Genomic DNA, 24,611 nt, shown 5'->3' on the forward strand with positions numbered 1-24,611 from the left:
AGAGAAGTTTGATGCTGGACTAGTCCAGAAGAAGTTCTTGAGATCATTGGGAACAGGATTAATCAGCAAAGATGTCAAGTTGCAGCTGAAACAGTACCTAGAAGATCCTGGCATTTTGGATGCAGTCCTAATTGAAAAAATGAATGAGGCCGCTAGTTTGGAGTCAGAAAGTGAACAGAAGTTAGGCTGTGTGCCCACTATGCATTTTTTAAGCATTTCCGCAGCGGCAATTCCAGCACAGAAACCCTTAAAAAATGCTTGGTAGAAGGTCCGCAATGTTCCCCAATGATAATCCGCATGTGCTATTCACATGCTGCGGAGATTTCCGCTGTGGATTATCATTGCAGAAAAATCCGCAGCACTACCAATTATTATGCGTAAGCGCGGCGTTTTTGCCACCATTGACTTGCATTGAATCGCTTAATATCCGCATGACTACATGTGCACATGTGGATATTAAGCGATTCAATGTGCAGATGGTACCTGGGTCTGGAGAAGAAGAGACTGTCATCCAGACCCGGGTACCATAGTACATGTAAAAAAAAAAAAGAATTTAAAATATAAAAAAACATTATACTCACCTTCTGATGGCCCGCAGTCTTCTATCCGGTACGTCTTGGCTTCCCGGTGGCTCGCGATGGTGTAGAAGGACCTTCCATGACATCATTCAGTCATGTGACAGGTCACGCGACCACTGACATCGGCGGTCACGTGACCTGTCACATGACTAAATGACGTCATGGAATGTCCTTTTACACCACCGCGGGCCACCGGGGAGACTGGAGGCCATCGGAAGGTGAGTATAATGTTTTTTTTTTTATTTTTTACCATTTTTATTCTTTTTTTTAACTAACTTGTTCACACTATATAAAATCCATGCCGGTTGCATGGATTTATATAGTGTGACCAAGTTGTCAAGCACTTTTCCAAGTTGGAAAGCGCTTGACAACCCGCATGCGAAATCGCATTTGGAAAGCGCTTGACAACCCGCATGCGAAATCACATGTGCAAAACGCTTGTTCCTGGCTGAAAAAACGCATGTAAAATCCGCATGCGTTTTTTCTGCCACGGAGATGCAGAAACGCTCAGGAAAAATCCGGAGCATTTCTGCATCGTGGGCACATAGCCTTAAAGAAAGGCTCTGCTCCTAAAATCACCAAAATGATTCAGCTAACGTTGGAGACCCCCGGTGGCCAGTCCGAAGATCATCATAGAGACCCTCCAGTGCGACATCTGAGAGGGAACTTTAAATCACCAACAAAAGAGAGGCCTGCCAGCGCTGACTGGGAGGAAGTAATAAGAGAATTGCGAGCCGAGTTGATTGAGGTGAAAAAGTTGATTCGTTCCAGGCCAGAACCGGTATCCCTCAGACCCAGGAGTGGGTTCCAAAACAGAAGATACCCGGCTTGTGAAGCGTGCCGTTCATCAAATCAGAGTACGGTGTGTGTCTACTGTCTAAGATGTGGTGAGGAAGGACATTATGCCAAGGAATGCCAATGGTCACGGTCGTTTGGGTTAAAAAAAAAGGAGGTTACCAGTGTGGGATGACTGGTAATGGCGACACGGAGGAGGCCCCAGAAGCAAATCCAAATATCCCCAAACCCCAGAATGGCGCATGAGGTAAAATGGCTGCATTAGTACTATCCCCAAGTGTGTTCCCATCTACAACAGCTCCAAGGGAGACAGGGGCATCAGTTACTTAATGCCCAGGGTGGAGGTCAAACGATGTACTCCTGGGAGGAGGATTCCTCAGTCAGTAAAGATAGCCTCATCAGCCTAATCAGTGAAAGGTGCTTTATACAGTGCCAGCTAGATGGACTCCTAGTAAAAGCATTGTGGGACACAGGAGCCCAAGTGAGCCTTTTAAATGAAGAATGGAGAAGGAGCTACCTGCCACACACTTGCCTTCGGTCACTAAAAGAACTCTTGGGACCAGTGGAACTTCACAGCAAAGCCGTCAACCAGGGCCACAAAGAACAGCAACACCATCGAGCTTTTGGTACCTTTTCTCATGACCAGTGATCAGGACTTGGCAGAGGATCCTATCCTGGGTTATAATGTAATCTGTGAGGTCATCACGAAACACAATACAGGGGCATTGGTGGTGGATGCAATCGCCACATCGCTTGTTATACCCAATGCCGTGGGTTTACTCTATAAACGTGATTCATAGAGTAAAGAAAGCACAGAATACAATGGACCTAAAAGAAGTCAAGGTAGGCTTGCGCCAAACCATCATCCCTGCAAACCAAATTGTGGAGGTGAGGTGTGGAGTCCGGGTAGAACCGGGAAGAAAAGTGCCAAAAGACTCCTCAGAACTTCCGAAAGGCCTAGTTCAAGATGAGACTGTGCTTACGATTCCTACTGGTGGGTTTGCTCGAGTGACAGTACCTGTGATGAACACTACGAACACGAAATTAGACTGGATCCAAGGACTGTGTTAGGTCACATCGAAACCGTTAAAACAGTATATCCAGTGTGAGACCAGCCCAGGGGTCAACAGTGAATTCAGTCTCCCCACCAAGGAACAGGAGTTGCCCAGGGGAGGAAATTGCGCAACTCACCTCGGGGTCCTGGGATCCCCTAGTACCCCTGGAACACTTGTGTGCTGAAGATCTAGCGGTAGCAAAACAGATGCTGAAAGAAGAGTGTCATGCGTTCTCCAAAGATGTCTCTGATATAGGCTGTATCCCGACGTTGCATTTGAAAATCAATTTGAAAGACACGACCTCAGTAATCAGAAGTTACATGTCTGTGCCAAAACCATTACATCGTGAAGTGAAAGAATATTTACAAGATCTCATCAACAGAGGTTGGGTCCAAGAGTCAAAGTCGTCTTATTCCTCTCCTATTGTCTGTGTTAGGAAGAAGGACGGTACATTGAGACTCTGTAGTAATTACCGGGAACTAAACCGAAAGTCAGTACCTGATCGACACCCGATATCAAGGATCCAAGATATGCTGGATAGCCTCTCAGGAAGCACCTGGTTTTCTGTCCTCGATCAGGGTAAGACATACCACCAAGAGTATGTCGAAGAGTCCAGTAGCCCCTTGACAGCATTCATCACGCTGTGGGTATTATATGAGTGGATCCGCATACCGTTTGGGCTCAGTTCAGCTTCAGCAGAATTCCAGAGGAGCATGGAGACATGTTTAGAAGGATTGAGGGACGATATCTGCCAACCGTACTTGGATGACAATGTGGTACACAGCAAAACCTTCCAGGATCATGTTAAACACGTGAGGACCGTATTACAACAGTGTCAACAACACGGAGATAAGTTGACCCCAAAGAAATGTGAACTGTTCAAAATACAAGTCCCATTTCTAGGGAAAATTGTGTCCGGAGAAGGATATACCATGGACCCAGCAGAAATCGCTCCGGTACTGGCCTTAAAAGACAAGCGGCCCTCTACCGTCGGGGAGTTGAGGCAGATATTAGGATTCCTCTCCTACTATCGTACTTATGTTCGGAACTTCTCCAGGATTGCCACCCCACTATACCTCCTCTTGGTGGGGATGACAGAGACAACAACACCCATGGAGAAAAAGAAGAATGCGGGTATGACCGGGCTTAAAAGAAACAACGTCGTTTCATCCCAACAACCCATTCTCTGGACAGGAGACCACCAGAAGGTATTGGAAGAACTAGTAGACTACCCGATAAAACCACCCATCTTGGGATATCCTGATTTCAATTCACCATTTGTTCTTCATTGTGACGCTTCTCAGGTTGGACTGGTAGCTGCCCTGTATCAGCATCAAGATTGAAAAATGAGAGTCATCGGTTACGGTTCTAGAATGTTGACAGACACTGAGAAGAATTACCATCTACATTCTGGAAAATTGGAGTTCCTGGCATTGAAATTGGCTATCTGTGAATGATTTAGAGATTATCTCTACTACAGCAAAGAGCTTGAGGTATACACTGACAACAACCCTTTGACTTATGTCCTTACTACAGTCAAACTGAATGCAACGGGTCAGAGATGGGTCACTGAACTAGCTGACTTCAATTTCAGTATCAGGTACAGGCCAGGAAAATGCAATGTGGATGCTGACGGATTGTAGAGAATGCCACTAGAGCCTGAGGAGTTCATGCAAGAATGCTCGGAGGAAGTCAGTCTGGAAGCAATTGAGAGCACTACCCAGGCAGTACAAGCTTATCAGGAGGAAGACACACCATTGTGGTGTCCATTGACGGTGGAAACCACCATAAGAGCGAGAGAACAAGATCACCCCCTGTCTATTCAACAACTACCAAAAGGAAAAATCCATAGAGCACAACGGGAAGATCAGATAAAAGGTAAAATACTACTTTATGTGGACCAAATTCGGTTTCCAAGTAAATGGGAGAGAGACAATGAGTCACCAGCAGTATCTGTTTTAGTTAAAGAATGGATGAAGCTCTACCTCAGTGAAGACGGTATCCTGTATCGCAAATGAGGACAAAACCGGCAGTTGGTACTACCCAGAGTATTCCATATGTTGGTCTTCAAAGAATTCCATGAAAACATGGGACACCTGGGAGTGGAAAGGACAACAAATTTGATCCGTGAATGTTTCTTCTGGCTGTACATGCAGAGAGATATTGAGAGGCACGTGACCAGGGAGTGTGGGTGTCTGAAAGATAAACGTCTCAACACATCAACCCGGGCACCTATGGGCAACGTCCAAACTACGTATCCATTTGAGATGGTCTCAATAGACTTTCTACATCTGGAGACATGCAAGGGTGGTTATGAATACCTCTTGGTGGTGATGGACCATTTCACTCAATTTGTTCAAACATATGCCACCACCAATAAAGCTCGTCAAACAGTGGCAAAGAAGATCTTCAATGATTTTGCTTTGAGGTTTGGGTTCCCTACGAGGTTACACCACGACCAAGGAAGAGAATTTGAGAACCAGCTCTTTCCAAGCTAGGAAAGTACTATATAATTCAGAGATCCCACACAACGCCCTATCACCCAGAGGGTAATGGACAAGTGGAACATTTTAACCAGACATTATTGTCGATGTTGCGGACTTTAACAGCTGAAGAGAAGAAAGACTGGAAGAGTTCTCTGTCAAAAGGGGTACATGCCTATAACTGTACAAAGAGCGATGCAATGGGTTACTCACCCTTTTTCATATTGTATGGACAATCACCATGACTGCCAACTGACATCATGTTCGATACTCCGGTGTCAGAGACTTACAGAACGTATCCGGAGTACGTTCGGAAATGGAAGGAATGGATGGCAGAGGTATACAACATAGCGTCCAAAGTGGTTACGCAAGGACAGAGCAAGAGTAAGGAGTACTATGATCAAAAATGTTATGGAGCAGAATTGGCACCAGGAAGCCGGGTGCTAGTCAAGAACGTACGTGAAAAAGGTGGTCCAGGAAAACTTTGTTCATACTGGGAAGACAAGGTATATGTGGTCGTAAGGAGGAAAACTGATGACAGCCGAGCATATGAAATACGATTGGAAACGGGAGACAAGAAAACCAGAATAGTCCAACGGAATGTACTACTACCCTGTGATTATCTCCCACCACAACAAGACTTCCCAGAAGTAGACCAACATCGTCCGAGATCGACTAAGGGGCCACCACAGACTGAAGCTCCGGAGGTGGATAGAGAACTTGAAAGTTCCTATGGAGAAGAACACACCATTGTATTTCTCGGACCGGCAACGAAAGGGATGTACCACGATCAGGAGAGTGAACTAAGTCCTGAGGCTTCGGATTTCGTACCAAGGAGTACTGATGAAGTCCAATTCAGATCTGATGATCAAACACCGGCCCCTGAAGAGACCAATTGACACTTGAGAGGAGTGGAATTACCAGGCCGTGCGGGAACAAGTGATTCAGGAGAAGTACAGAAACTTACAGAGGCAGCTCCAAGAGCATCTGAGGAAGCACTGGAAATGAGTGTGGTGGAAGAAACTTCTGTAACCGAAGAACCCATGGTCTCTGAGGAACAACCCACCAGGAGGATGTTGACTCGAGAAGTCAGGAGGCCCGTGATGCTGACAAATGAGACACTTGGTGAACCGAGTCAAGTGCCAAGGACTCTTCACTGGAAACAGGTATCTCTGCCTACAGACCAGGTAAGCCCTCTGGAGTGGTATTCACCACAAAGAGGCAGTATGGAAGATGTTGCCTGGTGGAAAGACTTGTTTTCATGCTTTGATTTTCCTTAAAAGACTTTGTATAAACAAAGAACTGTTAAAGCATAGAGAGAGAGAGCTGGTTGAAGACGTACGAAAAGCTCCAGCTGAAGAGATGCTGATTGTTTTGATTGTGTTAACTATTTCTTACAGGAATCCTACAAGAAAAAAGTCGTAGAATATGTTGTTGTAAATGTTTATGAACATTATACCAATTTCACAATGCCAATTTGTATATATTAATATATTATTATGATATCCAATTTTCACCACTGTCTCAGAATTGGTCAGATTGACCAATTAAGATGAATGTCGAGGATGACATTCAAAAAGGAGGGAAGAGTGTGACATGAAGAAGTAGTGCTGTTGCTTTAAAACCATTCAGCAACTATTGGAAGTTACACAAGCACATAAGACAGGAAGTAGTGTGCTCCAGAAGCATCCAGCAACTAGAGGGGTTAACACAGTCACAGGTGAAGGGGAGTGTTTTAGCAGAGCCCCAGGGGGATTGTGGGGAAGTTGTTTATTGTCTGGCTGGAGCCAAAGAGAAAGGTGGTGTGTGTGTTCTGTATCTCACAGAAGCGCCCCTGCAAGTGAAAAGGATTCAAGTCAGGAGTGAAGCTAAGCACAGGTCAGTTAGAGTTCCTGAACTAACAGTGCAGAGTATTGTCAGGCAGAAAGAAAAGGACTGGAAGAAATGGTGTCACAGGGATCATCTCCCTCAGAAAACCCTCCCCTCTCCTCTATCTCACTGTACTATAAAGAATGCTGTGTTCATTAATGTGCCTTTGCATTAGAACTGTGCTGTCCTGTACTACTGGGAAGACTGTGAACTGCTGTTCTGCTAAGGAAACTGTACTGTTTGTCGCTGGAGCCTGTTGCTCATAAGACTTAACTTATACTGGCCGTGCGGCTTCTTATTCAATGCTACTGTTCTACCGTTTATGAGGACTCTTGTAAAATGTGACTGGTCAGCAAGTGAAACAACCAACATGTCTGTGCCTGAGGGCCAATAGCCCTGTGTGCCTGAGAGAAGCTGCAGCATATGGTCTATGGTCGCCCTGAGTAACAATTCCCCCAGGATTCCAAAGAATTCATGTAACCTGTCTCACCCTTATCTGAACCTAGTGGCGTGCGTGTAACAGTAAGATGCAAGATGCATTAAAGCTACAGTTAGGTGAAGAGTAAAAATGTGGAACATATGAAAGCTGCAGTATGTAGAAAGGACAACTTTGTAAAGGCAGTAGGGAGCTAGAGGTCCAGCCATCTCCTTCTGAACTGCGCACAGGTGGCACAGGAAACACAGGGTCAAACAAAGCAATTGCCAGACCCCAGGACACCCAGATATTTCATTTCACAAATGCTTTTGGCATGGTTTTACAAAGTCATGCCACTTTTGTGACGGTTTTGTTCGAAAGCTTTAGCAAATTGGAGCAACAGGAAACCTTAGAGCAATACTAGTTGTATTGCACTGACACCAATTCTAACAACAAAACATTTGCAGACATCTAGCATCACACAGTTAAGCCTATCTTAACTTTTATTTGTTTTAAATAAATAAATAATATACTTACGAAAATGAAACATTTTGGATTTCAATAAGGTTTGGGAATAATTCTAGCAGGACCGGGAAAAACTATAAAAAAAATAGAGGGCATGAGACATTGTTTTGTAAAATGAAATAGAAAGGTAATAAAAATGAGGCTAAACTGGTTACCTTGTTTGTAACTGTAGAATACATATTTTTATAGTCATCTGAACTCTGATTTTTGAGACTTTCAGTAAAGTTTCTGTTTATAATTCTTACTCTTAGTGGCCGAATGTTTGGTCCTGAGTCGCTTGCTGTGAATTCAGCTGATGAGGGTAATGTACTTACCACAACAAGAGATGTTGTTGTTGGTGAAAATTTACTGGTAGGAAGTTTTGTATTTGTTGTAGATTCTCCAGTGGTTGGAGGCTGCTTGGTTGTTGTTTGCTCTATTGTTATAGGTTCTATAGTAGCCTGTTCTTTGCTAGTTAGTTGTTTTGCTGTTGTTAGTTCTTCAGTGGTTGGAGTCTGAGGGGTTGTTAGTTTTGTAATGTTTGCAGACTGTGTGGTTGTTGTGGTTTTTGAAAGCTCTGTACTTGTAGGTTGCATTTTGGTTGTTGTTTCATGTTCTGTACTTGTTTGTGGCTCTGTGGTGGTAAGAGACTTTGTGTTTGGTGAAAGTCTGGTAGGTTCTACTTTTGTTGTTAGCTTTGTAGCTACTGTAACTTCTGTGATTGTTGTAGGTTCAGCTGTAGATGAGTGATCTGTTGTTGATTGAGGTTCTGTAGTTGGCGGTGACTTAGTGGTTGTTGGAGATCCTGTGGTTTTAGGTTTACTTGTGGTTTGTAGCTTTGTAGTTTTAGGTGGCACTGAGGTTGTTGGAGGTTTTGGAATTGTCAATGGGTGCATGGTTGTTGAAGACTCTGTAGTTAATAGAGGTTTTTTAGTTGTTGGAGGTTCTGTACCTATCAATGGCTCTGCGATTATTGAAGGCTTGGTAGTTGTTGGAATTTCTGCAGTTGTTAGAGTTTCTTTAGTTATTGGTGGCTCAGCGTTTCTTGTAGGTATTGTAAGAGTTAGGGGCTCTGAAGTTGCTTGAAAGTTTGTAGTTTTCAGTGGCTCTGCGGTTGTTGGAGAATTTGCATGTTTTGGTGGCTCTGTGATTGTTAAAGCTTTTATAGTTGTCAGTGCTTCTGCTGTTGTTGGTACTGTAGTTGCTGGTAGCTCTGTAATTGTCGAAGGTTCCGTAATTGTCGATAACTTTGTGGTAGTTGGATCCCCTGTGGTTGTTACTAATTCTGGAGTTATTGTCTTTGTGGATGTTACTCCTGTAGTTGCTGGTAGTTTTTTGGTAGCTGTAGGTTCTGTAGTTGTGGTTTTTGGAGGTTCTGTTGTTTGTGACTCTGTGGTTGTTGGCCTCTGTGTTGTTGTTAGATGTTCTGTACATGTTGGCTTTGCTGTTATTTGAAGCTCTGTAGTTTTCAGTGACCCAGAGATTATAGGAAGTTCTGTAGTTTTCAGTGAGCCAGTGGTTATTGGAAGTTTTGTAGTTATTGCTAGCTGTGTTCTTGTTGGATGTTCTGTTGGCTCTATAGTTGTAGGTGCCTGTGTGGTTGTTGGAAGCTCTGCAGTTGTTGGTGACTGTGTGATTGTTAAAGGTTCTGTAATTGTTGGTGGCTCTATGGCTGTTGGAGGTTTTGTAATTGCTGGTGTTGTAGTGGTTATTGGAGGTCCTATAGTTGTTTGTGGTTCTGTGTTTGTCAGAAGTTCTGTAGTTGTCTGTGGGTTCATGATTGTTGAATGTTCTGTAGTTGTAAATGGCTCTATGATTGTTTGAGAATTTGTAGTTTCCAATATTTCTGTAGTTGCTGGAGGCTCTGTAGATGTTTTTGATGTTGTGGTTTTTGGGAGTTCTGTAGTTGCCGGTATCTCTGTTGTTATTGAAGATTTTGTAGTTGTCAACGTCTCTGTAGTTGTATGAGTTTCTGTACTTGTTGGTAGTTCAGTAGATATAGAAGATTCTGTAGTTGACAGTGACTTTGTGTTGTTTGGAGGCCCTGTATTTACTAATTTTAACGTTGGTTTTGTGGTCGTTATTCTTATAGTTTGTGGCTCTGCGGTTGTTGGAGGTTTGGTACTTGATGGAGGTTTTGTTCTTGAGGGTTCTGTATTTGCTTGTAGCAATGTGGTTGTTGAAGGTTCTCTAGTTATTGGTGACACTGTGGTTTTTGGAAGTTTTGTAGCTGCCAGTGGATGTGTAGTTTTTGGTGGTTTTGTAGTTGTCAGTGGCTCTGTGGTTTTTGATTGATACAGTGGCTCTGTTGGTGATTCTGTGGTTGTTGTTGGTGGCAATGTAGTTCCTGGAGGTTCTGTAGTTGGTGGAGACTTAGTAGTTGTTAGAGGCTCTGTGGTTGTTAATAATTCTGGGTTTATGGTTGACTGTGTGCTTTTTACTCCTGTAAATGTTGGTGGCTCTGTGATTTTTAAAGTTTGCGTAACTGTTTGTGACTCTGGGGTTGTTGTGGGCTCCGTAGATGTATGTATGGCTGACTGAAGTTCTGTAGTTGCCCATGACCCAGTGGTTATTGGATGATTTTTAGTTCTTGGTGGCTCTGAGGTAGATGGAATTTGTGTAGCTTTTGACTCTGTGTTTGTTGGTGACTTTGCAGTTGTAGGTTGCTTGGTGGTTGTTGGAAATTCTGTAGTTGTTGGTGGCTCTGTCGTTGTCGTGAATACTGTAGGTGCTGGTATCTCTGAGGTTGTTGGAGGTTCTGTGGCTGCCAGTGGCCCAGTGGTTATTGGATGTGTTTCAGTTCTTGGTGGCTCTATGTTTTCTTGAGTTTGTGTATCTTTGTTCTCTGTGGTTGTTAGTGACTTTGCAGTTGTAAGTGGCTCTGTGGTATTTGGAAGTTCTGTATTTGTCACTGGGTCTGTAGCTGTTGGATTTTCTGTAGTTGTCAGTGACTTTGTAGCTGATGGAAGCTCTGTGGTTGGTACTACTTTTGGGGCTGTTATTGGTTCTGAGGTTATTACTCCTGTAGTTCTTGGTGGCTCTTTGGTTGCAGGTTCTGTGGTTGTTAGAGGCACTGTGATTTCTGGAAGTCCTGTAGTTATTTGTAACTCAGTAGTTGTTTGAGGCTCTGTAGTTTTTGGTGTCTTTGTGGTTGTGAAATGTTCTGTAATTTTTACTGCCTCTGTAGCTGTTGGAAGATCTGTAGTAGTCAGTGGTCCAATGGTTATCAAAATTTCTTTACTTGTTGGTGGCTCTGTAGTTGCAGGAGATTTTATAGTTGTAGGGGACTTTGTGTTTGTTACTAGTTCTGGGTTTGTTGTTGAATATGTGATTATTACTCTTGTAGTTGTTGGTGGGTCTGTGGTTTTTAGAGATTCTGTAGTTGTTAGTGACTTTGTGGTTGTTGAAGCCTTTGCAGTTGTTGATGTATGTTTGGTTGATGCAAGTACGGTAGTTGCGAGTGACTTTACATTTATTGGTTGTTTTTTAGGCTCTGTGGTTTTTGGAGTTTGCGTAGCTTTTGACTCTGTGTTTGTTTGGTTTGTTTGTGACTTTGTAGTTGTAAGTGGCTTGTTGGTTGTTTTAGATTCTGTAGTTATTGGTAGTTCTGTAGTTTTTGCAAATACTGTAGGTGCTGGTGTCTTTGTGGTTGTTAAATGTTCTGCAGATGTTTTCTCTGTGGTTGCTGGAAGATCTGTAGTTATTAGTGGCCCAGTAGTTATTAGAAGTTCTGTAGTTATTAGTGGCTCTGTAATTGTTGGAGGTCGTGTTGTCATTGGTGAGTCCATGGTTTTTGGATGTTGAAGTTCTGTAGTTGCCAGTGCCTCTGTAGATGTTGTAGGTTCTATAGTTGTTCTTGGCTCTGTAGTTGTTGACATTTTTGTAGTTGTTGTTGATTCTGTGGTTTTTGGGGGCTCTGTATTTGTTGATGGCTCTGTGGTTGTTGGAGGTTTTGTAGTTGTTTGTGCCTCTTTGGTTGTTGGATGTTTGGCAGTTTTCGGAACCTCTGTAGTTGTTGATGGTACTGTAGTTGTCAGTGATTCTGTAGTTGTTGGAGGTTGTGTAGTTGTTTGTAGTCCTGTAGTTGTAGGAGTTTCTGTAGTTGGCATAGCAGTTGGTTCTGAGGTGGTTTGAGGTTCTGTTGCTATTGGCAGCTCTGTAGTAGTTACAGGTTCTGTTGTTGGTTGTGGCTCTGTGATTCTTAGTGGCTTTGTGGCTGTTGGAGTTTCTGTAGTTGCTGGTGACTTTGTGGCACTTGCAGCTTCTGCAGGTTTTGGTGGCTTTGTGGTTGTTGGAGTTTCTGTAGGTTTTGAAGGATCTGTCGCTGTCAGTTGCTCTGTGGTTATGGAAGGTGCTATAGTTGTTAGTGGGTCTATGGTTGATGGAGGATCTGTAGTCATTTGTATCTCTAAGATTGTTGGGTATTCTGCAGTTGTTGGTGGCCTTGCATGAGTTTCTGCAGATTGTGGCACTGTTGTTGGAGTTTCTCTTGTTGATGTTACTTTTGTAGATGTTGGAGGCTCAGTGATGATTGGAAGCATTACAGTTGTTGTGTGTAACTTACTATTTGTTAGTAGATCTGTAGTTGGAGGTTCTGTAGTTGTATCTGGTTCTAAGGTGGTTAGAGGTTCAGTTTCTATTTTTAGCTCTGTGGTTCTTGGAGGTTCTGTGGTTGTTTGTGGGTTGGTGGTTGCTGGAAGCTCTGTAATTGTTGATGGCTCTGGGGTTGTTGGAGGGTGTGTAGCTGTTAGTGGCTTCATAGTTGTTAGTGGCTTTGTTGTTGTTAATGTTTCTGTTGGTGACTCTGTGGTAGTTGCAGCTTCTGCAGTTGTTGGTGGCTCTGTGGTTGTTGCAGATTTTGTAGTTGTTGGTGGCTCTGTGTTTGTTGCAGATTTTGTAGTTGTTGGTGGCTTTGTGATTGTTGGAGGTCCGGTTGTTGTTGGTGACTCTGTAGTTTTGGGATGTTGAGGTTCTGTAGTTGCCAGTGCCTTTGTAGTTTTTGGATGCTCTATAGTTGTTGGAAATGTAGTTGTTAGAATTTTTTTAGTTGTTGGTGATTCCATAGCAATTAGTGGTTCTGTAGTTGTTGGTGGCTCTGTGGTTCTTGGCGGATCTGTAGTTGTCGATTGCTGTGTCGTTGTTGAAGGTTCTGTAGTTGTCAGAGGGTATTTGTTTGTTGGTGTTTTTGTAGTTGTCAGTGATTCTGTGACTGTTGGAGGTTCTGTAGTTATGTGTAGTTCTGTAGTTAAAGGAGTTTCTGTAGTTGATATAGTAGCTGGTTCTGAGGTGGTTGCAGGTTCTGTTGCTATTAGTAGCTCTGTGGTGGTTGCAGGTTCTGTAGTTGTTGGTGGGTCTGTGGTTGCTTGAAGCTCTGTAGTTGATGTTTCTGTGTTTATTGGAGGGTTTGCTGTTGTTGTTGGCTCTGTGATTCTTAGTGGCTTAGTGGTTGTTGGAGTTTCTGTAGTTGCTGGTGATTTTGTAGTACTTGCAGCTTCTGCAGTTGTTTGTGGTTTTTTAGTTGTTATAGGTTCTGTAGTTGTTTGTATCTCTGAGGTTGTTGGAGGACCTGTAGTCATTGGTGGCTCTGTGGTTATTTGAGGTTCTGTAGTTGCCGATGCCTCTGTAGTTGTTGGTGGCACCGATGTTGTTAGATGTTCTGCAGTAGTTGGTTGCTGTACTGTTATTTGAAGTTCTCCAGTTGTTTGTGTCTGTTTAGTTGTTGGCATTTCTGTAGTTGTTGATGACTTTGTGGTTGTTGGAAGTTCTCTAATTGGTAGCTCTGTGGTTGTTGGAGTCTCTGTGGTTGTTGGTGGCAGTCTAGTTCTTGCATTTTCTGTAGTTACTGGTGCCTCTATAGTTGTTACATGTTTGGTTGTTGTTGGAGCCTCTGTAGTCATTGAAGGTTCTGTAGTTGTCAGTGGGTCTGAAGTTGCTGAAGGTTCTGTAGTCATTTGTAGCTCTGGAGTTGTTGGAAATTCATTAGTTGTTGGTGGCTCTATGGTTGTTGCAGGTTCTGAAGTTGTCAGTGAGTCTGTGGTTGTTTCAGGTTTTGTAGTTGTCAGTGATTCTGTGGCTGTTGGAGGTTCTGTAGTAATTTGTAGTTCTTTAGTTATAGGAGTTTCTGTAGATGGTATAGTAGCTTGTTCTGATGTGGTTGGAGGTACTGTTGCTATTAGTAGCTCTGTGGTTGTTGCAGGTTCTTTAGTTGCAGATGCCTCTGTAGTAGTTGAAAGTTCCATAGTTGTTGGTGGCACTGATGTTGTTAGCTGTTCTGTAATAATTGGTTGCTCTACTGTTGTTTGAAGTTCTCCAGTTGTTGGTGTCTGTTTAGTTGTTGGCATTTCTGTAGTTGTTGATAACTTTGTGGTTGTTGGAAGTTCTCTAATTGGTAGCTCTGTGGTTGCTGTAATCTCTGTGGTTGTTGGTGGCAGTCTAGTTCTTGGAGTTTCTGTAGTTACTGGTACCTCTATAGTTGTTACATGTTCAGTTGTTGTTGGAGCCTCTGTAGTTGAAGGTTCAGAAGTTGTCAGTGAGTCTGTGGTTGTTTCAGGTTTTGTAGTTGTCAGTGATTCTGTGGCTGTTGTAGGTTCTATAGTCATTTGTAGTTCTGTAGTTTTAGGAGTTTCTGTAGATGGTATAGTAGCTGGTTCTGAGGTGGTTGTGGGTTCTATTGCTATTAGTAGCACTGTGGTTGTTGCAGGTTCTGTAGTTGTTGGTGGGTCTGTGGTTGCTTGAAGCTCTGTAGTTGTTGATGTTTCTGTGTTTGTTGGAGGGTTTGCAGTTGTTGGTGGCTCTGTGATTCTTAGTGGCTTAGTGGTTGTTGGAGTTTCTGTAGTTGCTGGTGATTTTGTGGTACTTGCAGCTTCTGCAGTTGTCGATGGCTTTGTAGTTGTTACAGGTTCTGTAGTTTTTTGTAGCTCTGTGGTTGATGGAGGACCTGTAGTCATTGGTGGCTCTGTGGTTGTTTGAGGTTCTGTAGTTTCCAATGCCTCTGTAGTAGTTGAAAGTTCCATAGTTGTTGGTGGCACCGATGTTGTTAGATGTTCTGTAGTAGTTGGTTGCTCTACTGTTGTTTGAAGTTCTCCGGTTGTTGGTGTCTCTTTAGTTGTTGGCATTTCTATAGTTGTTGATGACTTTATGGTTGTTGAACGTTCTCTAATTGGTAGCTCTGTGGTTGTTGAAGTCTCTGTGGTTGTTGGTGGCAATCTAGTTGTTGGAGTTTCTGTAGTTACTGGTGCCTCTATAGTTCTAACATGTTTGGTTGTTGTTGGAGCCTCTGCAGTTGTTGAAGGTTCTGTAGTTGTCAGTGGGTCTGTAGTTGCTGAAGGCTCTGTAGTCATTTGTAGCTCTGGAGTTGTTGGAAATTCAGCAGTTGTTGGTGTCTCTATGGTTGTTGTAGGTTCTGAAGTTGTCAGTGAGTCTGTGGTTGTTTCAGGTTTTGTAGTTGTTAGTGCCCCTGTAGTTGTTGGATATTTGGTTATTGTTGGAACCTGTGTAGCTGTTGAAGGTACTGTAGTCAGTGAGTCTGTGGTTGTTGGAGGTTCTGTAGTTGTTTGTAGTTCTGTAGTTGTAAGATTTTCTGTAGTTGGTATGGTAGCTGGTTCTGACATGTTTGGAGGTTCTACTGCTATTGGTAGCTCTGTGGTTGCTGCAGGTTCTGTAGTTGGTTGGTCAGTGGTTGCTTGAAGCTCTGTAGTTGTTGATGGCTCTGTGGTTGGAGGTTCTGTAGTTGTTGCTGTCTCTATGGTTTTGGGAGGCTCTGTAGCTGTTGGTTGCTCTTTTGTTGGAAGCTCTGTAGTTGTTGATGGCTCTTTGTTTGTTGGATAGTGATCAGTTGATGGTGGCTCTGTAGTTTTTGGTGGTTCTGTGATTCCTAGTGGTTTTGTGGTTGTTGGAGCTTCTGTAGATGCTGGTGATTTTGTCATTGTTGCAGCCTCTGGAGTTTTTGGTGCCTTTGTGGTGGTCAGAGGTTCTGTAGTTTTTTGTGCCTCTGTGGTTGTTGAAGGTCCTGTTGTCATTGGTGTCTCTGTGGTTGTTTGAGGTTCTGTAGTTGCCAATGCCTCTGAAGTTGTTGGATGTTCTGTAGTAGTTTGTTGCGCTATTGTTTTTTGAAATTCAGCAGTTGTCAGTGTCTCTTTAGTTGTTGTTTCTGTAGTTGTTGGTGGCTTTCTGGGTGTTCGAGGCCTTGCAGTTGTTGGTGGCTCTGTGGTTGTTGGAATCTCTATGGTTGTTGGTGGATGTGTGCTTGCTGCAGTTCCTGTTGTTAATGATACCACTGTAGTTGTTTGATATTCGGTAGTTGTTGGAGACACTGTAGTTGTTGTAGGTTCTGTAGTTGTTGGTGGCTGTGTGGTTGTTGAATGTACTTTATTACTCAGTGAATCTGTAGTTATTGGAGATTCTGTAGTCATTTCTAGCTCTGAAGTTGTTGGAAATTCAGTAGTTGTTGGTGGCTCTGTGGTTGTTGCAGGTTCTGAAGTTGTTGATGGCTCTATTGTTGTTGGAAGTCCTGTAGTTGCCGGTGCCTCTGTGATATATAGAGGTTTCATAGTTTTTGGTGCCTCTGAAGTTGTTGGAAGTTCTGTAGTTGAATGTTCTGTTGTTGTTTGAGGATCTATAGTTGTCAGTGCCACTGTAGGTGTTGTAGGTTCTGTAGTTGTTGGAGCTTCTGTCGTTTTTGAAGTTTCTGTAGTTGTCACTTGATCTGTGGTTATGGAAGGTACTATTGTTGATAGCAGTTCTGTGGTTGATGGAGGATCCGAAGTCATTTGTAGCTCTAGGATTGTTGAGTATTTTGCAGTTGTTTGTGGCCTTGCATGAGTTTCTGTAGTTTGTGGGACTGCTGCTGGAGTTTCTCTTTTTGATGTCACTTTTGCAGTTGTTGGAGGCTCAATGATAGTTGGAAACATTACGGTTGTTGTGAGTGGCCTTCTGTTTGTTAGTAGGTCTGTAGTTGGAGGTTCTGTTTGATGTTCTGTAGTTGTTTCTGGCTCTGAGGTGGTTAGAGGTTCTATTGGTAGTGGCTGCTGTGTTGCTGTGGTTCTTGGAGGTTTGATAGTTGTTTGTGAGTCTGTGATTGCGGAAAGCTCTGTAGTAATTGATGGCTCTGTGGTTTTTGGAGGGTGTGTACTTGTTGGTGACTCTGTGGTTATTAGAGGGTGTGTACTTGTTAGTGGCTCCATAGTTGTTGGTGGCTTTGTTGTTGAAGTTTCTGTAGTTGGTGATTCTGTGATAGTTGTAGCTTCTGCAGTTGTTGGTGGCTCTGAGGTGGTTAGAGGTTCTATTGGTAGTAGCTGCTGTGTTGCTGTGGTTCTTGGAGGTTTGATAGTTGTTTGTGGGTCTGTGATTGCGGGAAGCTCTGTAGTTATTGATGGCTCTGTGGTTTTTGGAGGGTGTGTACTTGTTGGTGGCTCTGTGGTTATTAGAGGGTGTGTACTTGTTAGTGGCTCCATAGTTGTTGGTGGCTTTGTTGTTGAAGTTTCTGTAGTTGGTGATTCTGTGATAGTTGCAGCTTCTGCAGTTGTTGGTGGCTCTGAGGTGGTTAGAGATTCTATTGGTAGCGGCTGCTGTGTTGCTGTGGTTCTTGGAGGTTTGATAGTTGTTTGTGGGTCTGTGATTGTGGGAAGCTCTGTAGTAATTGATGGCTCTGTGGTTTTTGGAGGGTGTGTACTTGTTGGTGTCTCTGTGGTTATTAGAGGGTGTGTACTTGTTAGTGGCTCCATAGTTGTTGGTGGCTTTGTTGTTGAAGTTTCTGTAGTTGGTGATTCTGTGATAGTTGCAGCTTCTGCAGTTGTTGGTGGCTCTGAGGTGGTTAGAGGTTCTATTGGTAGTAGCTGCTGTGTTGCTGTGGTTCTTGGAGGTTTGATAGTTGTTTGTGGGTCTGTGATTGCAGGAAGCTCTGTAGTTATTGATGGCTCTGTGGTTTTTGAAGGGTGTGTACTTGTTGGTGGCACTGTGGTAATTAGAGGGTGTGTACTTGTTAGTGGCTCCATAGTTGTTGGTGGCTTTGTTGTTGAAGTTTCTGTAGTTGGTGATTCTGTGATAGTTGCAGCTTCTGCAGTTGTTGGTGGCTCTGAGGTGGTTAGAGATTCTATTGGTAGTGGCTGCTGTGTTGCTGTGGTTCTTGGAGGTTTGATAGTTGTTTGTGGGTCTGTGATTGCGGAAAGCTCTGTAGTTATTGATGGCTCTGTGGTTTTTGGAGGGTGTGTACTTGTTGGTGGCTCTGTGGTTATTAGAGGGTGTGTACTTGTTAGTGGCTCCATAGTTGTTGGTGGCTTTGTTGTTGAAGTTTCTGTAGTTGGTGATTCTCTGATACTTGCAGCTTCTGCAGTTGTTGGTGGCTCTGAGGTGGTTAGAGGTTCTATTGGTAGTGGCTGCTGTGTTGCTGTGGTTCTTGGAGTTTTGATAGTTGTTAGTGGGTCTGTAATTGCAGGAAGCTCTGTAGTTATTGATGGCTCTGTGGTTTTTGGAGGGTGTGTACTTGTTGGTGGCTCTGTGGTTACTGGAGTGTGTGTACTTGTTAGTGGCTCCATAGTTGTTGGTGGCTTTGTTGTTGAAGTTTCTTTAGTTGGTGATTCTGTGATAGTTGCAGCTTCTGCAGTTGTTGGTGGCTCTGAGGTGGTTAGAGGTTCTATTGGAAGTGGCTGCTGTGTTGCTGTGGTTCTTGGAGGTTTGATAGTTGTTTGTGGGTCTGTGATTGCGGGAAGCTCTGTAGTTATTGATGGCTCTGTGGTTTTTGGAGGGTGTGTACTTGTTGGTGGCTCTGTGGTTATTAGAGGGCGTGTACTTGTTAGAGGCTCCATAGTTGTTGGTGGCTTTGTTGTTGAAGTTTCTGTAGTTGGTGATTCTGTGATAGTTGCAGCTTCTGAAGTTGTTGGTGGCTCTGTTGTTGTTTCAGATTCTGTAGTTGTCGGTGGCTCTGTGGTTGTTGGTACTTCTATAGTTTTTGGTGGCTCTGTGGTCCTTTGCATTTCTGTAGTTGGTGGCTCTGTTGTTGGAGTTTCTCTTGTTGATGTTACTTTTGCAGTTGTGGGAGGTTCATTAATGGTTGGTGGTATTGCTGTTGTTGTGTGGGGCTTTGTAGTTGTTGCTGGTTCTGTTGTTTTTGTAGTTGCTTTTTGCTCTGCCATTGTTCTTATTTTTGTAGTATTTGACAGCGCTGTGGTTGTTCTTAGTTCTATGGTAGTTGAAGGTTCTGTGATTACATAAGGAGAGACTTGTCAGTCAAAGGGATAGGGGCGGGAATAAGCTCATTGTGGATCCGCCTAAGACTATTCAGCTGAGATACACATTCCCTCGCTGGCTTTTCGAAGGCTATTTATTCTGAAATACCATAGCATTTTAGAGTAAAACAATCACACAGCCAGTGTCAAATTCATGCTGCCTGTGGTCCAGCACTTAGAAATACAGCAAGGGTTACAATGCAGTCGTCGTCCCTATGACAATTCTACTATTAAGAACCAGAGTATTCAGCAGGAGAGAATATTATATAGATAAAACATAACTTTTACTGGTACGCTATAAAAAGATGTACCTAAGATTCAAAAACACAGATAGACCTTAAAATGCAAGTGCTTCAAATAACCAACAGTGTTTACATATAAAAATGGTTTGATCTCACCACTTAGATTAAGTTATTCCAGGCGAAGAAGACTGGTACATCAAGGGCCGACAGTGTCCACAGTGGGTAGAGAACAAATGGAGATGTTAACAGTAAATTAAACTCCCCTGTCGTGCCCCTGCATTGCTTCTGTCCTAACAAGGGCAGGCCCCAAGTATGGAACTGAACTAATGTACCCCACTCAAAAATGTATCCTGTATGCGGGTATGATCCCTACGCGTTTCATCCCCCATATGGGTGAATCATCAGGGGATATAAAGCAATCATAGATACTGACTCCTGTAGTGGCAGGTAGTCAGAGGTTTAGCTAGTGTAGTCACTGCTGCCAATCACTTTAGACATGTGCTAAGATAACTGAACAAAGGTCATCAACCACTGACGCGTTTCAGATGTAAACTTCCTTATTCATAGCTGAATGTGTCAGTGGATGATTATCTGTGCTCAATTATTTTAGCACATATGGAATAAAGTTACAATGAACATGGAGTTTTCTCAAGAAGGACGGAGTTCTGGCTTTTCTCTTACTGGAATATATTGACAAGCTGTGCTGAAGCTGCCGAGCTCCCTGGATGAACCCATTACAGATGGGTGAGCTGTTGGCTTTCTTATGTTGGATAAATTCTTGATCGTTTGGGGTCTGTTCATTGTGACCATGGTGTCCCTGGGAATGGGGCTCTGTAGAGCTAGCTGAGCACTGCACTTTGCTTTATCTGGCAGTGCCGCAAACAATGAATAGTGTGGAGGATCTCATACTTGACCTCCTCTTCATCTAAATGGGGCTCTATAGAGCCTCATTCTCAGGATCACTGAGGGATAATATTATTTTTGGTACAATCCTTTAAAGGATCTTAGCATCACAAGTTATTGATGCTTATCTATAGGCTACATATATAGATAATAGTGCCCTCCCTTACAAAAGTTGCAATTTTTTTGTACTTCTTTGATCCAAATGAATATACACTGCTCAAAAAAATAAAGGGAACACTTAAACTACAGAATATAACTCCAAGTAAATCAAACTTCTGTGAAATCAAACTGTCCACTTAGGAAGCAACACTGACTGACAATCAATGTCACATGCTGTTGTGCAAATGGAATAGACAATAGGTGGAAATTATTGGCAATTATCAAGACACACTCAATAAAGGAGTGGTTCTGCAGGTGGGGACCACAGACCACATCTCAGTACCAATGCTTTCTGGCTGATGTTTTGGTCACTTTTGAATGTTGGTTGTGCTTTCACACTCGTGGTAGCATGAGACGGACTCTACAACCCACAGAAGTTGCTCAGGTAGTGCAGCTCATCCAGGACGGCACATCAATGCGAGCTTTGGCAAGAAGGTTTGCTGTGTCTGTCAGCGTAGTGTCCAGAGGCTGGAGGCGCTACCAGGAGACAGGTCAGTACACCAGGAGATGTGGAGGGGGCCGTAGGAGGGCAACAACCCAGCAGCAGGACCGCTACCACCGCCTTTGTGCAAGGAGAAACAGGAGGAGCACTGCCAGAGCCCTGCAAAATGACATCCAGCAGGCCACAAATGTGCATGTGTCTGCACAAACGGTTAGAAACCGACTCCATGAGGGTGGTATGAGGGCCCGACGTCCACAGATGGGGGTTGTGCTCACAGCCCAACACCGTGCAGGACGCTTGGCATTTGCCACAGAACACCAGGATTGGCAAAGTCGCCACTGGCGCCCTGTGCTCTTCACAGATGAAAGCAGGTTCACACTGAGCACATGTGACAGACGTGACAGAGTCTGGAGACGCCGTGGAGAGCGATCTGCTGCAGGCAACATCCTTCAGCATGACCGGTTTGGCAGTGGGTCAGTAATGGTGTGGGATGGCATTTCTTTGTAGGGCCGCACAGCCCTCCATGTGCTTGCAAGAGGTAGCCTGACTGCCATTGGGTACCGAGATGAGATCCTCAGACCCCTTGTGAGACCATATGCTGGTGCGGTTGGCCCTGGGTTCCTCCTAATGTAGGACAATGCCAGACCTCATGTGGCTGGAGTGTGTCAGCAGTTCCTGCAAGATGAAGGTATTGAAGCTATGGACTGGCCCGCCCGTTCCCCAGACCTGAATCCGATTGAGCACATCTGGGACATCATGTCTCGCTCCATCCACCAACGTCACGTTGCACCACAGACTGTGCAGGAGTTGGCGGATGCTTTAGTCCAGGTCTGGGAGGAGATCCCACAGGAGACCATCCGCAACCTCATCAGGAGCATGCCCAGGCGTTGTAGGGAGGCCATACAGGCACGTGGAGGCCACACACAATACTGAGCCTCATCAGGAGCATGCCCAGGCGTTGTAGGGAGGTCACACAGGCACGTGGAGGCCACACACAATACTGAGACTCATTTTGACTTGTTTTAAGGACATTACATCAAAGTTGGATCAGCCTGTAGTGTGTTTTTCCACTGTAATTTTGGGGGTGACTCCAAATCCAGGCCTCCATTGGTTAATAAATTTGATTTCCATTGATGATTTTTGTGTGATTTTGTTGTCAGCACATTCAACTTTGTACAGAACAAAGTATTCAATGAGAATATTTCATTCATTCAGATCTAGGATGTGCTATTTGAGCGTTCCCTTTATCTTTTTGAGCAGTGTATTTCTTTTTTTCACTTGAACAATAATCTGTTAGTTTGGCTTTGGCTTTGGAAGTCGACTACACTTCTATATGATCAAAGTAACAAACATAGTATGGGTGTAGTTTATAAAGTATAATGATATACAACAAAATATGGAAAACAACACTTAATGATTAAATAAAAAATAATTTTTATTGAATCAGTGTTATAAAAACTGCTACATGGCCTGATAAAAACATGTATAAAACCAAGGAAAAGGAGCAGGAAAAATAAGAGGGAAATGTTTGCAAGGTGGGTATCATAAATTGGTATAAATAATGCAATAATATATTAGAAGAGTTGATCATAAACCATAAATATGCAGAGAATGTGTATCCAATGATCCAGCAGGAGATAAATATCCTACAAATATATTAATCAGTATTTGATATGTTAAGTGCCATAGTAGACAATAGACCAAAGTCAAACACAAGTGCTACAGTAAATAGTCCTAGATATATCACAATGCTAAAATGATTGAATAAAAAGTATAATACCAGATTGTAGCAGCCCAAATCCTCCTAGATTAATCCCTTTCCAAGAGCCATAACGTTTTTATTTTTCTGTATGAGGGCTTGATTTTTTTTATAGAATAAGTTGTAGTTTTAAATGGAAAAAAAATTCCAAGTGCTATGAAATGGTAAAAAGGCAATATTCTGCAATTGTGTTTTTAGATTTTTATTATTATGGTATTAATTGTACCGTAAAAATGACCTGGCACAATTAATATCCATTATTCTCCAGGTTAGTACATAATACAATTATGGGAATGGTAAATATGCATTTTTATTTTTTTTATTTAAGTGGTGAAAAAAATATACAGAAATTTCCCCTTCATAAAAATGTTGGTTTGTGTCGTCATTTTCTGAGACCCGTAACTTTTTAATATTTCCATCGATGGACCTGTTTGTTATATTGATATCATTTTGGGGTGCATTCAACTTTTTGATGGCTTTTTTTTTTTTTTTACATTTTTTGAGGGAATTGCAGTAACTATTTTTATATCTTATTAATTTAGATATTTATGCATGTAGCAATACCAAATTTAGTTTTTTTTTTGGACATTTCACTTTTTAGGTTTGGGCACATGAGAAATGTATCCCATAATGAACTGCGGTAATTAAAATACACACGGCAATTTAACGGTGAGGAAATACTTTGTTTTAAAATTTTCAATCATGTGTATTTTGAGGAAATAAAGAAGAATTCCCTTTTTATGCTGAGTGCTGGACTACCTCCACTTTATCTACCTGTTTTGTCTCTGGGAAGCGGGACCTGCTATTTTGCTCCAAACAACAACGATTTAACGGATATCGATTGTTTTCGATGCAAGATGAATTAATGGAATGGTAAGCCGATCTTCATTTCTTTTTGCATTTAAATACTTCTTTTTTAGTGTTTTACTCTATTTTGATGTGATCATTGGAGTAAGCTCTGCCTCACTGGCTGAATAGGGTCCCAGTACAAGAACAATATATGGACCTTTACAGTCCTGTGAGGCTGCACAGGGGCCCAAGAGATAAGGAGGCCACTATCACCTGCAAGGCAGGAGGAATTGTGCCTTATGATGAGTTATTGGCCTGCAAAGGTCCCATATACTGTTCTTGCACAGGAGCTCTGTTCTGTCTGTGTCCGCCAGTGGTCCAATAGCTCATTATAATGCAAAATTCCACTTGCGTTGGAGGTGGTAGTGGCCCCATTACCTGTTGGGATGCACAGGGGGATGCACAGGTTGCACCAATGATTTGCCCGCCACTCTTGCTTTGCCTGGCAATACAAATTCCACGCAGTGTCGTCTGCAGGGAAAATGTCCTAATACATGTAACAGACGGAAGCACATGTAAAGGCACATTAATCAACAAGAACATTTCTATGGGTCCCGCTCTTGATGTATGTCTTTTATTAAAGATGTGAGTTTGGGGGAAAGTGAGAACGCTCCACTTACTTGTAATCAAAGAGTTTGAGGTGACTTCCACAAGACTGGTTTGTGCTCCGGCTTTGGTACACAAGGCTGTACATGAGAAAAAGAATATATGCCATGATGGTATTGGTTATCATTATTGTTTTGTCCCTATGGTTCAGTCTTTATTCTTCTGCCCTGCTGATATCACAATCCTACAGAAGTAGCCCACCTGAACTTGTCTTGTCCTTTTTCATCATGCATTATAATATTTTTCACTAGAATAATGCAATGGATTTAGCTAACTTTATTGGAAAACCTCAATGCACTTAAACAAATTGTTTACGAGACGACAGTTGTACGATTGTTGAGTTGACTGTAAGAAAGTACAGAAAATTCCCTGTCCCCATAATCTATACTTTATGTCATGTATTTCCAGAGCTGAAAGTCTCCGGAGACATTCACATTCATGTTTATATAACACTGTTACACGAATATAAATTGCTTAATCAGAGGAGAGTATCAATAGAAAGTAGAATCAATAGTTACAATAGTTAAAACCTAACTTTTAATGATTAAAGATAAAAGAGCTCTGCTCAAAAAACACTGAAATATAACACAGACAAGGTGATCGGCAAAGAGTAAAATCGCATATATATGATAATAATACACCTTAGGCCTGGGACAGCTCATAGAGTCTCATGGCTTTCATTATCACCTCTATGCTGATGACACACAGATCTACCTCTCTGGACCCGATA

At 42.8% G+C, this 24,611-nt stretch overlaps 1 protein-coding gene across 1 annotated transcript in view; it reads right to left on the reverse strand.

Annotated features, from left to right (window-relative positions):
• Positions 1 to 23,959, reverse strand: part of LOC141157717 (uncharacterized) — a 99,170-nt gene extending 75,211 nt beyond the window's left edge. The window contains exons 1-3 of the mRNA XM_073645263.1: positions 23,896 to 23,959; positions 7,876 to 18,893; positions 7,733 to 7,794 (exon numbers count right to left, since the gene is read on the reverse strand). Of these exons, the coding sequence (XP_073501364.1) occupies positions 7,733 to 7,794; positions 7,876 to 18,828 (11,015 nt within the window). The 5' untranslated portion in view covers positions 18,829 to 18,893; positions 23,896 to 23,959. The remainder of the gene's footprint in view (positions 1 to 7,732; positions 7,795 to 7,875; positions 18,894 to 23,895) is intronic.
• Positions 23,960 to 24,611: the final 652 nt, after the last annotated feature.

This window comes from Phyllobates terribilis, unplaced genomic scaffold, assembly GCF_046119375.1.
Source record: "Phyllobates terribilis strain yellow unplaced genomic scaffold, ASM4611937v1 Scaffold_8__6_contigs__length_399053987, whole genome shotgun sequence".
Classification (NCBI taxonomy): Eukaryota; Metazoa; Chordata; class Amphibia; order Anura; family Dendrobatidae; genus Phyllobates; species Phyllobates terribilis.